This window comes from Cryptotermes secundus, unplaced genomic scaffold (genome assembly GCF_002891405.2).
Source record: "Cryptotermes secundus unplaced genomic scaffold, Csec_1.0 scaffold543, whole genome shotgun sequence".
NCBI classification, from domain to species: Eukaryota; Metazoa; Arthropoda; class Insecta; order Blattodea; family Kalotermitidae; genus Cryptotermes; species Cryptotermes secundus.
The window spans coordinates 694,726-710,961 of record NW_019729900.1 but is presented as its reverse complement, the minus strand read 5'-3'; the positions used below and the strand labels follow the sequence as shown (position 1 = coordinate 710,961).

Here is a 16,236-nt window from a genome sequence, read left to right as displayed (position 1 = left end):
TCTAGACCAGAGCCGCTACTTCCTTGAAATAGCTCCTCAGTTATAAAATGGGCTGAGTGGACGCCGTTCCAGAACCACTACTTCTCAAAAAAAATCTGGTAGCGCCGGGAGTCGAACCCGGGACCTCCGGATCTGTAGCTAGGAACTCTGACCATTAGACCAAGAGGCGGTCTCTTGTAATTAACAGGCGGTGCTCACGTAATGGCATTAGTTCATAAGCTGCTTACTAATTCACTGTGCGTCGTGCGTCTCTTGACGTGACTTCAGACGGGATGGGTGAGCATGGCACTGCGAAGAAATTGAATAAAATGCAAATAAAAAAAAACGTTAAATTGCCACAGGCCTTAAGCAACCAAGCACTATGCCACAGAGACTTATGGCATGTATAGATCCATGTATTCTTGACCTTGGCACTAGTTGGAGGTGAGTGGTCATCTTCACGCTCCGGCAGATTTACACAGGTACCCTTTGAATAGGAGACTGGGTGGGTTCCAGGGCCAGTCTGGACGGCGTGGAGAAAGAGAAAAATCCTACCCCTACCGGGACTCGAAGTACAATCCATCGGCAATCAAACCCACAACCAGTCACTATACCGACTGAGCTATCCCGGCTCCTCATGGAGAAAGAACAAAAGGTGAAGTAATCTCTCGTCTTTTCTCCACGCTTACTTTTTACCCTCTTCGAAGACAGGAAAATTAATGTTCAGTTTCTTTTTTGCTGTTCCTCTGAGTAGAAGGAGCGAGGGGCCGATAAAGCCTGTTTGTATGTCCGTTTTGTGCATCGTCGTAATAAATCAAACATTCGCGCAAACCCCGCCCCCCGCCGCCACCACTTCACGCGCTCCACGTAACACATAATGACGACTAATGAAGTTGGCGTCGTGAAGTGTTGCAGACAGCGAACCGATTGCATTACACTAAACCGCTCAGACATGACCTTCTTATTGAACACAAGCATTTGGAAACTGAGTTCATGATAACGTCAAGATTTGAAGTAGAATGAAGTTACGGTACTGAATGTTATCCCCCCCCCCTTCTTTTTGCTGCCGCCCACAGTGGAGGGCCAGGTATGCCCGAATCTGACGAATATAGCGTCATGTGACCTTAATTTTAAAATTAATTTTAAGATATTTTATTGCTGTCTCATATATTAATCCTTAAATGATCAATTTTAATTTAAAAATTGCCAAACCGCTATTTTATTTTGCCAGAACGCCCTTGCGCGCGCGTGTGCAAGTATACAGAGTGTTTCACGACTTTAGGGCATAACTGCAGGAGGTGATTTCCTAGGTCTTTGTGATCAAAAGTTCATATAAACATGTGTCCGATTTTGGACGGTTACGGAGATATGACCGTTTTTTCATTCCCGTACACGCCCTCGTGTGAACCGCGTCTGTCATCTGGCAGGTCGCTATTTTTAGCCGGCTACAGAGGGAGCGTTCTCGTTATGTCGACACTTGAGATGTACCTAAGGCGTGGTGGGTTGGTATGTCCGGCGAAGTTCACAACCGAGCGGCAGCCTGTGTTGCGGCCGACGGTGGCATTTTCGAAAGTCAGCTTTAAGCACCAATCAATTCAAATTAAAGGTAATTTCAGGAAGTTAACTCTACATTCATACTTTAAATGTATCATGTATTATGCTGGTTTATTATTTTGTTCCGTTTATTGTAAGTAATCGTTACCTTCTATTCTGAGTTTAAAACGGTCATAACTCCGTAACAGTCCAAAATCGGACACATGTTTATATGAACTTCTTTGATCACAAAGACCTAGGAAATCACCTCCTGCAGTTATGCCCTAAAGTCGTGAAACACCCTGTATACAAAAGAGGGAGAGTAACAGGCTTTAGTTTTCTTCTGACAGAACCCTAATCGGGCCTGCACCAGTCACTCAAATCAATGCAATCTCTCTTATACAATTTAACGATTGTCCACAGATAGATATAGCGCATAAAGGAATTTGAAAGTGCGTTTCTTCACCAGATATTTGGTGTTTACTTGTATCAGCTTTTACTAATACAATATAGTACTAATACAGTACAATCAAAAAGCAAAACAACAAAAAACTCCATGGCTTTAGTCCGCAAGCGAACTATACCGACCGAGCGACCGCCGTTTGTAGGCGAAGTTAGTGCCAATTTTAGCTGATAGAGGGTGTCGCGTGGTCAGTGCAATGGATCCCATGGCCATTAATCTCGGGTTTCTAGACCGGAGCTGCTATTTCCTTCAAAGAGCTCCTCAAGTATCCTCACGAGGCTGAGTGGACCCCGTTCCAAACAGACTACTTTTCAGAAAATGTGGTAGCGCATGGAATCGAACTCGGATCTCTGGATCTGTAGCAAGGAAATCTGATCACTAGACCACAGAGGGGGTCTAACAATACAATCTCTCGCTGAATTGTTAATCTGATTTCCACAAAGAAAGATTTTTCAATTTTGTCTTTATATTTTATTAAAGAAGGTCTCTGTTCCTTTATTTTACTGTTTATTTTATTTATGTTGTGTTCCAATCTCTTCCATAATTCTCTATTTCTGAGATCATCCTCTGGTTTCTTGCGTCGGACAACACGCTGCATGCGTCATAACGAAATCTACAAAATCAGGAAAGAAAATAACCATTTTATTTGGATACGAATGTGGCCTGGGTGCGCAGTAGATCTAGCAGCGATTTCCCTCAGCTCAGAACACTGAACGCTATATTCTGAATTGTGTGGTATTGCGTGCTTCTCCGGGCGTGTTCATGTGTGTGTGCAAGGAGCTGGGCTTTACAGCGAAATCCTTTACGCGATTGGGCAATAGGTACAACATTGGAGCAGTAAGTCGTTGCAAATTGAGTTCATAAAACCCGAGTTCGCTTTGTGTTGAACGGAGATAGAGGCTGCGAGCCTGGAAAGAGGAAACAAAAAAGTACTGACTACAGATGTCTGCGCCTAGCTAAGAAATTGCAAACGATATTAATTCTGAAGACAAATGTTGACATGCTCCGAAATTTTACGAAATATGCGTTGCTATATATAGCAAACGGGTGTGAAAGAAATATTAATCCAAAGGAAAGCACAAAGCATTCATAGAGTAGCCTGTTTAGGGTGTGGAAGTAATCGAGAGAAATACAGCCATTAACACTTCATTGCCAGTGTCGACACTTAACCTAAATGCGGAGGATCCTGAAATTCGAAACTTCTAATCAGTCCTCGCCAGTTTTTATGCAATCTTACGTCTTAGCTTATTTTGGAAAATGGACATTGAATAATATATTTTCCGAAGTGTTTCTCAGAATGAATCATATAAATTAGCCAAACTTGCAAACTAAGTTCTCAGTCTTCAACTAATGCATTACTTTATAATTCTAAAATTCTACGCGCCCTGCATTGCGTTATATCGACTGGTTCGAGTCAGGTATTAGAGGTTATCGAACGTCTTGTTTCGTCGCAGGAATGCAAGACGTACTGCAAGTTGGTTGGACGTGTTGCTAGGTGATACTGTCGCTGGGTTGTCAGTTGGTTGGACGTGTTGCTAGGTGATACTGTTGCCGCGTTGTCAGTTACAAGAAGCACAAAAGTTTGAAACAAGACACAATATTCGCCATAGTAAAGGTATAAATACATCTTGGTCTTAAATTTCACATTATTAAATGCACTCACCGTGGTGATGAGGTGCCCTGGTAGTTCTGCAACCCACGATGCAGCTGAAGATGTTCGAAAATGGCTCCAAGTTCCGACAACTGTGCCTGTCTCTCTTGCACAGCTTTGAGAACGCACTGGAAAAAAAATGGAGTGAATATGCATTTAGAATTAAATTGCACACTGCACGCGTTCCTATCTACACTAGGAAGTTAAAAACAGTCAGTGAAAAACGCTGAATAAATTTTTGAATGAAGCTGACATATACTCGCATGGTCTTCGCAATCGACAGTCATTGAAGCTAGTTTTATCATCCCTTTTTATCTTACTTACTTACTCATGGAGCTGAGCCCTTCTGGAGGAGCCGCCAATTCTGCAGGTACTCAAGAATTTCCCAGCATTTTATGGAACCCGAAGGTTCATCACCGTGTTCACAAGAGCTCTCCACTGGTCCCTATCCTGAGCCAGCTCTATCCAATCCATACCATCCTATTCAATCTCTCTAAGATCCATTCTAATATTGTCCATCCACCTACGCCTTGGTCTTCCCTCTGGTCTCTTTCTTTCTGGCTTTCCCACCAGTACCCTATACGCATTCCTCGTCTCCCCCATTCGTGCTTCATGACCTGCCCACCTCATCCTCCTTGATGTACGAAAAAACCTGTATCTAATTCATGATTTTCATTCATACCTTTTTATAAACAATAAAAAAATCCTTATGCCACAGGAAATGGAATAGATTTGATGGTCTAAAATACTAGGGTTATCTTAATATACACCTGGTTCGGGCCTTCTACCTCCTTCCCAATCCATAATTCTGCAATGAAAGCATCAATAAATAAACAAAGATATCTCTCGCCTACAAGACAAATATAGTAGTATAAGTTCCTGGCGAAGATGAGATAATGCACTTTTCTGAGTCTGCGCACTGCCTTCCATCCCTCCTCATAATTCTTTATGTTTACCTCAATTTCAGATGTGAGATTACGAAATGTCTTTGTTCCAAGTCATATTTAAGCCGCAGCCCATAATATTGTGGCATATTTGCTCAAAGAAGAAACTGTGAAGCCAGCAGAGACAGCCTTTGCTAGAGAACGGCTCTGCAAAGAGCTCGTTGTTAGGCAACAACTTCGCAAGCACGCAACAATACCAGAGCAATCGCTATGAAACATACCAATGCAACAATAAACTGTTGGAAGCGGTGTTTTCTGTATGGTCCATGTGCCTGTGAATCAGTGGCAGACACCTACCTCTTAAAATTGTATCGCCTACAAAGCAAGGTTCTCCTAATCATTGGCAATATTCCAAGGCGCACACCAGTCCGCGACATGCACACAGCTTTCAACTTTCCATATATATACGATTATATAACAAAATTGTGCAGACGACAAGCAGAAGTCATACAAAATCATGAGAATGAACATGTTCGCAGTATAGGACACGGTGAAACCAGACATAGAAAATATAAGAGGCTTAAACTTTGCGATGGTCAAGCTTACGACCGTTCAACTGACTAAGCTTCCGTTGTAGCGTAAGATACGTAAGGTAGGCATGACCTGCTCTGTAAAGTCAGGACTGACAGAGGGGTTGTACACAGTGCAAAAGGAAGAATTTCCAGTAACTTGCTGTATGTGCAATACGTATACTTGACGGAAGGCCAAGCATATTCATAAGAGACAAACCCAACTTATCGTCAGAGAGGATGTTACATCAGGACTATTACCACAAGAGCTCAGTTGAAAAAGAAACTCTGGTCGTGAGTCTCAAGGGCCTTGACGCCAGGATTGGCGGTAAACCGCCAGTCGTAAAGTAACTCTGACTCTGACTGCAGAATCAGTCAGACGAGAGAGTGCAGACAGACAGACAGACAGTTGAGACTTTCATGTAGCTGAGGCCGGGGACAGTTCGGGAACCCAGAGGAAGGAGAAGGTCCGCGTTTGAAAGCCACTATCAAGCAACGGCTGGTGGAGACTGTAACAAAGTGAGAACACTGGTCTGTGTCTAACAGTGATTAGTAAAGTGCAGTCGCGAGTTGTGTGTTAAAGTGTCCAACAAGTTCAGTTATCAATCCAACCCCGTCTGTCGCCACTGCAGCAAGTGACAAAACAGTCAAATCCATTTCTCCCCCCAAAAAAACTGCTGTTTACGAACTTAGTACACTCGAGTCCTCAGGTAATGACATTGCCTCACAGCAAAATTACAGAAAACTGAAGTCAGGAGCACAGCATTTAAGTTTATGCACTTCCGAAACTTTCATGAGTTGTTTCAGTCATAACTTTTACTTCAGCACGATGTCAGTTTTAATGTCGCTTCCAATAAAATTATATTATTCAAGAAATCTGATACTGCTGATAAGATATGTATGAATCATAGACCCCTGGGCCGCACTGAAGTGGGGGTGGGGGTGGGGGTGTCGCTTTCACAAAAGAAATGCAATCTGCTAGAGTAGACTCAACACTGGCACATTTTCCAAAACTCCTTCTCGTTTTACTATTTTTACAATAAATTTGAGGCAAAGCTTCGGTTCATTGGTCCGTCTCCTTCTTGTTCTGATTTTCCGAATGCATTCTTGAAAACAAAAATAAAACAGAGATGAATGAAGAAAAAAGGGAGGAAAAAAGAGGCGACGCGAACATTTACACAAACATATTTCCCACTTTGTTTTTCAATTGGAAGAAACAGCGCGGAGACAAACGGGCAAACAGTCAACTTGTAATGAAGAACAGGCTGTAGGCTTCAAGCGCCGTGCATCCTTCATAGCCAAACTGACGAACGAAATTCTCTTTAAAACGTGCATACAGGACGCAACGAAGTGTAGACAAGACACCCTCTCAACCCCGTTTCAACCCTTAAGAAAAATAAAGAAACAGATAAAAAATTGGCAGAAAAATACAAGAACAATATACAAAATGGAAACCATTCTAACGCTCGTTTTGTTTCTAAAATTATATGTTTATCTCCTCCCAACTGGACCTATTCCAGCAATGAGATGTTAAAACTACATGAATGAAGACATCAAATATTGCACTGCTGAAGCTGGAGAGCCTTGCCACAGAAATTGTTAGTCATATTTCTGTTCCTTCTTTATATTTCTAGGAGCGTTAAACACCAGCAGCAATAAATACAGAGCAAACAATCTTTAGCTTAAGACAAAATTCGATGCCAAGTCGTTTCAACTCAATCCGAACTTTGTCCCTAAGAGTTTAAGCCCACACACAACACACATCCAAACTACTTGTTTCAGCAAGTGCTTCTTCCGGACTACAGAAGTGACATGACCTTCCTTTTAGTTAGTTTACGACGTTATTAGCGTCTAGACGACATAGCGTCGAGTGCTAGGACGCCTGGCGAAAGGATCTGGAAGGACGCGATCATGACTTAACCGAGACAGTATCCTGGAATTTGCCTAGAGTCACACTAAAGAAAACAAGCTGAACAGCAGTTAGAACAGTCGATGTCTCCCCCAAGATTGGAACCCAGAAATTCTCGAATGTGGTTCTAGAGCAGTGGTTCTTAAACTTTTTCATACTGAGGCCCGGTAAATTCTGTTTTTTATAAGACGAGGGCCCGGTACTGGGCCGCGGTCCCACGGTTGAGAAACACTGTTCTAGATGTGCAGCGTTGCCGCTTGTCAACCCACCCCGTAATGTCGGACAGTGCGATTCCCAAACTGAGGTGTGGACACAGAAATAAATATGGATCCTGCGATAAGATAAACGTGTATTCTCACACACTAAATTCTAATTTCGTTTGGGAAAGAGTTATGAAAACGTTCACAGTTATTTGTCTCATTTCCATACAGCGGCATGGGCGTGAATTTACCATTCAACTCCACCCTATCCGAGGTCATGAATGGTGGAGTTATACCACCACTCCTCCATACGTCTTCATTGCATACTGCTTAATTAATTTAAACATGAAGACAACTTCACCCTTACCTTACCTCAAAATTCACACGGCGAAGCGAATACAGCTGCACAAATCTCCCAGCATTACCGCACGCACGCACGCAAGCATACACACACACATTAGTTCGATAGTTCTGACGTCATCATCTTGTTTCGGATCCTGACCCACCGTCACACAAGTTCGATTCGTTATTTGCAGTCACAACGGCAACTATGCACATCTAGTTGTTCACCTGAGTTTCGGAGGATCGTTCTGTCTCCATCTTCAGGGTCATAGAATACTAAATATTCTCCTTGCCTCAGCTGGTACTCTTTGGTCTCCTCTCCATACCAGAATCCGAGCCAGATTTTCCTCGAGCGAGTCCTTGAAGATGGAAGGAGTATGTTCCTGCGAAAGCAGGTGAAATTCTACAACATTATACGGCGTCACAGCCCATAAGATTTTACTTTTGATACTCAGAATTCTGTGTTTTTGGACTTCGTCCATTGTCCGATATTAAAAAAAAATAGTTTTTCTAGAATACCGAACGATGGGCAAAGTCCAAAAAAAAACACTAACTCTTACCAGTATATCATTGTCAGAACTCTTTAGGATCAATTACCACTTTTCATTGTTTTGTTCTTATCAGTGCTTCCAACTGGCTGAAGATATAAATTGAGTCTATTCAATTTTAACACGTCTGTACATCCACCTATACAGCAACACAACCTCAAGTAATGCCATCTAAATCCACTCAAGTGTCACTTTGAAATACTCGCTATCGTCGAGCGTGCCTTGTTTGCTTTCCCTGCAGCTGAAGGCAAATTTCTCCTTAAAATCATACACAAAACTACAGCCAAAACAAAAATTTATTGCTTACATTTTGATTGATATTGTCACGGGGTTTGGAATGGTGAATAGATGCACTGAACACTTACAGTTCGTAACTACAAATAACTATGTATAACACAGTCGTTTAGAGCACATAGTATGTTACTAGATGTTCCCTGGTGACGGCCAAAACAATGGTTATTCCTCTGCCTCTGGCTTCCCTTCAAAATTCCCGTACAGAACTGACTAAGCTCTCAAAGTCAAAGTCAAGTCACATTGCGACCGACGGTCAGTCAGTAAGTTTTGTCGTCGAGTCCCATCTGGGACTCATGACCAGATATTTATTACTGTTTGACAGTTACGGTCTTGTTTTTGTTGAGCGCCCTCTCTGACGAGAAGACGAGTCTGTTTTTTGTACATGCTGCTGGCCCTTGCCAGCGAACTCTTTCTCGGGTCTGCGTTCCTTGGGACTCACGACCATATTTTACTGTCTCAGACCTGAGACTTCCCTTCTACAGTATTTAACAATAGTCCTTACCGATTCTTCCAGCATCTTTACCCATAGATATAGTCCTCCCATATTTTCATGCAGACGATATACAAATAATGCAGTTGGCTCAGCGTCATTAAATTAATAACAAAAAGAAATATGCCTCAGAGTCTCAAACCTATAATTTTGTGTCAAGAATCTATGAGGTGTTGGAACTGAGCATCTCACAGCGAGGATCAGACACCGTGCAGTCCTTTCGAAGTTTGCCGACGTTTCGTAAGACTATTCTACCACTAGCTTCAGGGTTAAAGTTTAAGCAAAGCATGTACCAGCAACAAGTCATGTTTACCCTTGCTTCTACGGTTTCTAAGTTCTTACACTTGCCTCATTTGCTGTTCTTTTTTTTTTTTTTGCAAACAATTAACTTTGCTTGCCTTCCGCTTCTGACTCTACTTACCCTTCGAACTGGAGATGGAGGCAATATATTCCTCCGAAACGCTGGTAATCTCCTACCAAACTATAGAACGTCATATCTCGAAAGGTAGCATTCGTCGTGCATTTCAAGAACAAGAATGAAAGTTGCATGTAAGACTAGACACTGAATTTCTTCTAAATAGTTTATAAGAATTCAATTCGTACCTCACGGGGAACACATCACGTCTCCACCGCAAAGCGCAACTAATTAGTGCAGAGTTTTAGTTATGTTACTCGGATGTATATGTAAGTGAATATTGACGATAAACGGCATAAGGGAACACATTTAGAAACATACTGTAGCTTGGCTACGTAGTTCACAAGATCGTCCGCAACGCGGCAGCACTACCGGGATCATCGCCTCCCTGTGGCAAGGAATGGAACTCGGCGGAGTTACACACGAGAATAATTTGGATAATGAACGCAAGGAAATCCCGAAGAACACCACTACAGCAAATTATTTACATATATATATGTACACAAACAGATCAACCCGTGTGTCTGCAAACCAGCCAAAATATCTTGCCAACGTACATGAGCAGTACTGACCCTACATATACTTCTCTGCTTTCCCCTTTTCATCTATTTCTTAATCTTGGTTTCTCCACGAGTTTCTTGTTTTGGGCCTTGGCAGCTCAGTTGGTATAGTGACTGGAATATGGACAGGGCGACAGAGAAATCAGGGCTTGATTACCGGCAGGGGCCATTGGGCAGTGCGGCCGCAACATAAGCAGACCACTCGCCAACAAATAACGTTGTGGTTAGGAATACACACAGCTTCAGTACCCAGTACCTCCACTCCACCCACACTCCTACATGGCGCGTTACTCAGGTAAGCTGTAACCGTTCCACTGCTACGCAACTTATTTATGTAATCAACTTTATAAATTTTTAAGCTTAATTGTTCAAAATGAAATGCAGTGAACAAGGGTAGTGAAACATGGTCAATTCTTGTATGTAAGAGAAAGCGATTTCTCAAGCTTACAACAAGAGACAGGAAGACACCCTTCAAAGGTTTATTAGTGGAAAGCTGCGTTAAAGAATAGGGTAAAGAAATCTTTTGTAAATTCAATACTTGGCAGTTTGTACATGCCATAACTTAAAAAGAGTGAAGTTTTTAGGGCCCAAGCGACGCGTAAGCATTTGTCACTTTCTGACAGAAATACGTTGGAGTCAAAAATCCTTAAACGCTTGTAAGCTTTAAGCGGAGTGGAGGAATATCTAATTAAGATACTCCTATTTTTCAAAATTAGCCAATCACTAAAATTTAAGGGGTGACAGCGCAGTGACGCTGGAGAAAGGAGGAATTGAATGTTTGAGGAAGCGTCATGTTTTAGCATCATTCTGCAAACGGGAGGTGAAAGAAACAGACGTAAATTCTGAAACCGGGAGTAGAAGGAATCAGACGTAAATTCGGAAACCGGGAGGTGATAGAAACAGATGTAAATTCTGAAACCTGGAGTCGTTAGAATCAGCCGCAAAAAGTTATACATCGGGCTCCAAAGCAGTTATACATAAAGGTTACTGACATTGAAACTGTATCAAAGGTGGTTAAACAAGTGTTCAATGTAATTCGTCCAAACTTGAGAAGTGCTTGTGATTTGTTGTGTTTAATTTATTCCTTTTCTGAGTTGTGGCCCGTTCAAGGCTCTGAGATAAGAGGTACTCAGCTCTACCAAATCAACAAAACCCCCTTCTTTTAAAATTAACCCTGAGATATTGAGCAACAAGAAAGAAGAACCTACAAGAGGCGACCTAGCGTGTGAAGAAGAAGAAGAAGAAGAAGAAGGAGCGAAAAGTAGCAGGAAGGGCGGTAAGAAAGCAGGAAAAATTTACCTCTGCTGGATTTGAGGTACTCACAAAGGTTACTAGGTTGTGACGCCGAGTTGTCCGGTAAAGGACAACTGACGTTTCGGAAGAATAAGCCATCAATTTAATGCATGCTACTTGGTCGATGCTCGTTTAGCATATCATCGATCCTGAAGAAGGAGGCTATAGAATCCTCTGAAACCTAGGGGAACTTTTATCGGACTACACAGCGTCAAATACCAGGAAACAGCGCTCTCCTATTATACCATTATCTTTTTTTTTTAACTCGCTTAGTGAGGGTGGAGTCCAGTTGGGTCCACTCGGCACGTCGGCCACTGATTGGCCTATTGTAGCCTGCCCCGGGTGATTATAATGATGGAGAATTTGGTGGAATGAAGATTGGCAGGGGAAACGGAAGTACTTGGGGAAACCCCGCCCCAGCGCCACTTTGTCCACCACAAATCCCACTTGACTAGCCCCGGGATTGAACCCGGGCCGCCGCGGTGGGAAGCCAGCGACTAACCGCCTGAGCTATGGCGCGGTCTTACCTTTACCTTATTAGTCATCTATTATTAGAGAAGTCCGCACGTAACTTTTCTTCTGAGTGGTTACTGTCCCTTTGGGGGAGGGGGGTGTTCGTTCTATCGCATCGGCGAGAGCAGCACAAGAAATATAAATAAACATTCAAACAAGCTATATAATGCCGTGTAGTCCGCTGAGACTCAACCAACGTTTCGGACAAACATGCCACTTCCATGTTCAGGATCTAAGAACAAGCCAAGTAAGAAACCAGAGTGAAAGGAGGAGGCAATGCACTACACAGCGATATATCCCACGGGTGTTACAACCTGGAATCCTATAAGTCATTTTATTTCACGATTCCTGCCCCAAATATTCTTACCCGTGTCAAACGACTGCCGTTTATTGAGGTCTGTTGCAGACCGGCTATAGAGACATTTTAAACAAACCAGGTTTCTGCTTCAGAAGGATTTGAGTTCGAGTCCCGAAGAATTCTCTGTTCTCCGCGTCGTCCAGACCGGCTCTGGGCCCCACCCAGCGTCATTTCCATTGGACACCGGGGGCTATTTCCCAGCGGATGAAGCGGCCGTGGCGTGAAGCTGACCACTCACCTCCAACTAGTGCCGCGGTCAAGAAAACATGGTTCTATACACCCACTCCCCCAAACGCCTTCATGACGTAGTGCTTAAATTAGTGAAGCACTGGGAAAACATTACCTTTTTTTTAAGATGAGGATATTATTGCTTAGTGTACCGATACTGAATGTCTGTCTGTCTATGGCTCTACAGACCTTCTGTTGGACCTTGGCCACTTTTTCAGTTTCTTCAACCTATACTCAGTCGGCAGGACTCCTTGGACGGGGGTCAGCCTGTCGCAAGGCCGCTAATTGCACACAGAACAACACAAACTGAGAAAAAACGAATGTAGATATCCATGCGTCGACTGGGATTCGAACCCACGATCCCAGTGTTCGAGCGTGCGAGGACGGTTCATGCCTCAGACCGCGAGGTCACTGTGATCGGCCAATTCTGAATATACCACTTCTAAACTTACCACTAGCGGCAAACGGTGATCGGGTTATGAACCTGACTTCCTCAAAAGACGCGCTGACACCCCGCATGTTTTGCGGGGCACAGCGCACTAATGAAAAACCAGAAAATGCTTATGAATATTTCATTGGAACATTAAGGATTTCAGGGTTGTAACGATTCACGTAATTTTTTTTGTCTTCAGGGAATTACACCGTGTAGTTTTGTAGGCTTCCGATCTTTTGGAGCATGCGCACCGCCTAGAAACACACTGCACACTCACCAACATTTAAATTATTTTCTTGTCAACTTAAATAAAATAATTTCTTTGATATTTTTAATGTCCGTACCATGTTCACAAAATGTACGTATTATCTGCTACAATGAATTCTCACACCTCAGTCGAGAAAGGTCCCAGTCACGTGGTGTGCGTAACCAGCACAGACATCCAGACTCGGTTTCACGTTCAAAACATTTGTTACACGATTGTTCTAAACACACAGATGCTGTGTTTCCCGTGTAAATTATATATCAGGACGGCAAACACAATATCGCGGGCCACTATGGTAAGTGGTCACTGACGTTTCAGAGTAACATATTGTCTCCTTCTTCAGAGCAGAAGCAAGATATCCCACCTGCAAAGTTCCCAACCCATGAATACCCAACATGAGTTTGACCGTAAAACCTCACGAGAAGAAACAATACTGGGTCCTAAGCGTAAACCGAAAGATAATATTAAAGTGGACCAGAGAAGGTGTGTTCTGAAGATATATATAATAGGACGGCTTACACCTGAGGACAAAAAAAGAAAACACAAACACCTTGGCTTGAGTCCGCAAGCGAACTATACCGACCGAGCGACCGCCGGTTGTCGGCGAAGTTAGTGCCAACTTTAGCGGGTAGAGGGTGTCGCGTGGCCGTTAATTTTCCGTTTTCTAGACCGGAGCCGCTAGCTCCTCAATTATCCTCACGAGGCTCAGTGCACCCTTTTTCAAACCCACTACTTCTCAGAAAATCTGGTGGCTCCGGGAATCGAACCCGGGACCTCTTAATCTGTAGCCAGGAACTCTGACCACTAGACCACGGAGGCGGTCTGTACCTGAGAACCAATTAATTCAATCGATACATGTCCGGATGTTATTATATATTTCACTTTTTCTTCGAACAAATCCGCAAAACGTTGCTTCGTGAAGTCTCTCGGCCCAGCACCCACTGTCCTGCACAGTGTACAGAGAGAGGAGGCCACTGCCACTTCCGGACAAACATTGTGAACTTGAAATCAATGAACTTGCTTGCCTCCTGCAGGTGTCCGTTACGGAACTGCTCGCAGCCAGGCAAGGAGTGGTCTTGCTGCCGCATCATAACGGTTGGGCCACATGCGTAACTGCTTTCGGCGTGGAGACACGCTCCTTCTTCCTGTACACATCTTCGGCTTCCTGTTCTGGTCTGGTCTGGTCTATGGCACCGTCGATACGGCGACAATTAGAAGGACTGTGAACTCGAAAAATACGAATGCGACACTCGATTTTATTGGTAATTCGTACCGCTTGAGAGCACAACAGGAAAGTCGTGTTAGTCCTGCTGAATTTTACTTTTTAGTATGTTTGACCTAGGTCGATTGGTATTTGTGGTCGACAAAGTGGCGCTGGGGCAGGTTTTCTCCGAGTACTTCGGTTTCCCCTGCCAATCTTCATTCCACCAATTGCTCCACAATCACCCTCGCCTATCGTCTGGGGCCTGGTACAATAGGCCAGAAATGGCCACAGTACAAGGGACTTAGTCCCACCCCAATAGCATTAAAAAAAATCTTTGACCTAGAATTAGGTGGGAGAATAATATTAAAATGGATCTTAAAATTATAGGATGGGATGGTATGAGCTGGATTCATGTGGTACAGGATAGGGAGCAGTGGCAGGGTTTTGTGAGCACGGAGATGAACCTTCGGGTTCCATAAAATTTAAGTGGCTGATCAAGAGGGGCTCAGCTCCATGAAGTTAATTAAAATAATAACGTTTATCATTTTTTTCGCAAGTCAAGATTTAATAATATTAAAGTTGAAATTTAATTGGGGTAGGAACCGGTTAAATAACCTAATCTGTCGTTATGATGGTCATGATGATGACGACGGACGAGTGATGATAGTTTTTTTCATTACTGTCATCACCTCCATCTTTCATTCTGCTTAAGAAGTTCCAGAATTACATGCTCATTACTTGTTTCTTTCAGCCGAACTACGTGTTTTCTCAATGGTAACTGAAAAAGAGCAACGAACTCTTCTCCTCACGCAACTCACCTCAAGTGAGAATACACACGGTTTGCAATTTATGGCGCTGCGAACATTGAAGTATCTCGGCTAGTGAGCTGGGTTCGTCGGGGCAACGTCGATGGCATTACGGCGACATGGCGTCATGTACTTCTTGCTACAACTTTCAAACACAGCTGGGATAGCGTAGTCGGTATAGCGCCTGGTTACGAGGCTGGATGACCGAGGTGTCGGAGTTCGAGTCCCAGCAGAGTCAAGAATTTTCTCTTCTCCACGTCGTCCATACCGACTCTGGGGACGCGGGCTCTTTCACTGGGGTTAAAGCGGCTGGGGCGAGAAGCAGACCACTCACCTCCAACTAGTGCCGAGGTCAAGAAATGTGGATCTATACATCCACTCCCCCATACGCCTTCATAGCGTAATGTTTAATTACTTATGCACAGGGACAACTTTACCGTACCTACATAAACACTATAGGGCGTCAACTTACTTAGTGACACGCTCCGTGAGGACCCCAAGTGCGTGCGCCGGGTAGTTTTACGAACAATCAAAAGTAACCAGACACAGGCACGGAATCTCGGAAAATTTTGGTTCCAGATCCAAAAGCTCTCCTTTTCGGCATTTCCTGAATAAACAAAACCGATATAAACAGATTTACCTGATACAGAATTGAGGGCGGGGCTTCGATTTCCGACAAGAGTAATATATGTCTGCTTTCCAACTCGTCCAGACGAGATCTATGGTCAAACTATCCTTGTAGCAATCGTGTACCTGGAGGGTAATGTGGTCAAAGCGCGAGGTTACCACCCACCGGAATCTAGTATCGAAGAATGTATGGAGTTTTACCTCCATTCAAAATACATACTTTTATTGTGTGGTTCTTACGTACAGACACAGTATATGTAAACGTAAAGTTGTACCTGTGCGGCACAGCTGGATGTTCTGGCCTTTTTACCCCTGGGGATACAGATTCCGGTATCTGTTGGCTAGGGGAAAGATCTTCATCTATAACACAGGCCTACAAAAAAAAAATTTTTTTGGTGTCTAGGATTTTAGAACTAATTTTAGTTATATTTAAGGCGCTGAATCTAAATATAAAATCAGTTTTTCTCTACCAGCTCTACTTTTTTAGATCAGCGTTTTTGTAACGTGCAGTTCTACACAAAATGTGCAGTTCTAATTGTATTTTGTGCAGTTCTAAATCTCATATGCAAGGATTGGTTCCTGTATATTTGCCCTATTGTCAGTCTGCTGTCCACTGAGTTCCCCCAAAATCCACTAGATGGCATTGTCTGTCCGGTGTGAAGTGAACTTGAA

General features: G+C 43.3%; 1 protein-coding gene across 1 annotated transcript in view; it reads right to left on the bottom strand.

The window, feature by feature from the left end:
- LOC111865758 (UPF0489 protein C5orf22 homolog) overlaps nt 1–16,236 on the bottom strand; it is an 814,265-nt gene that overhangs the window by 371,296 nt on the left and 426,733 nt on the right. The window contains exon 4 of the mRNA XM_033751951.1: nt 3,639–3,754. Within this exon, the coding sequence (XP_033607842.1) occupies nt 3,639–3,754 (116 nt within the window). The remainder of the gene's footprint in view (nt 1–3,638; nt 3,755–16,236) is intronic.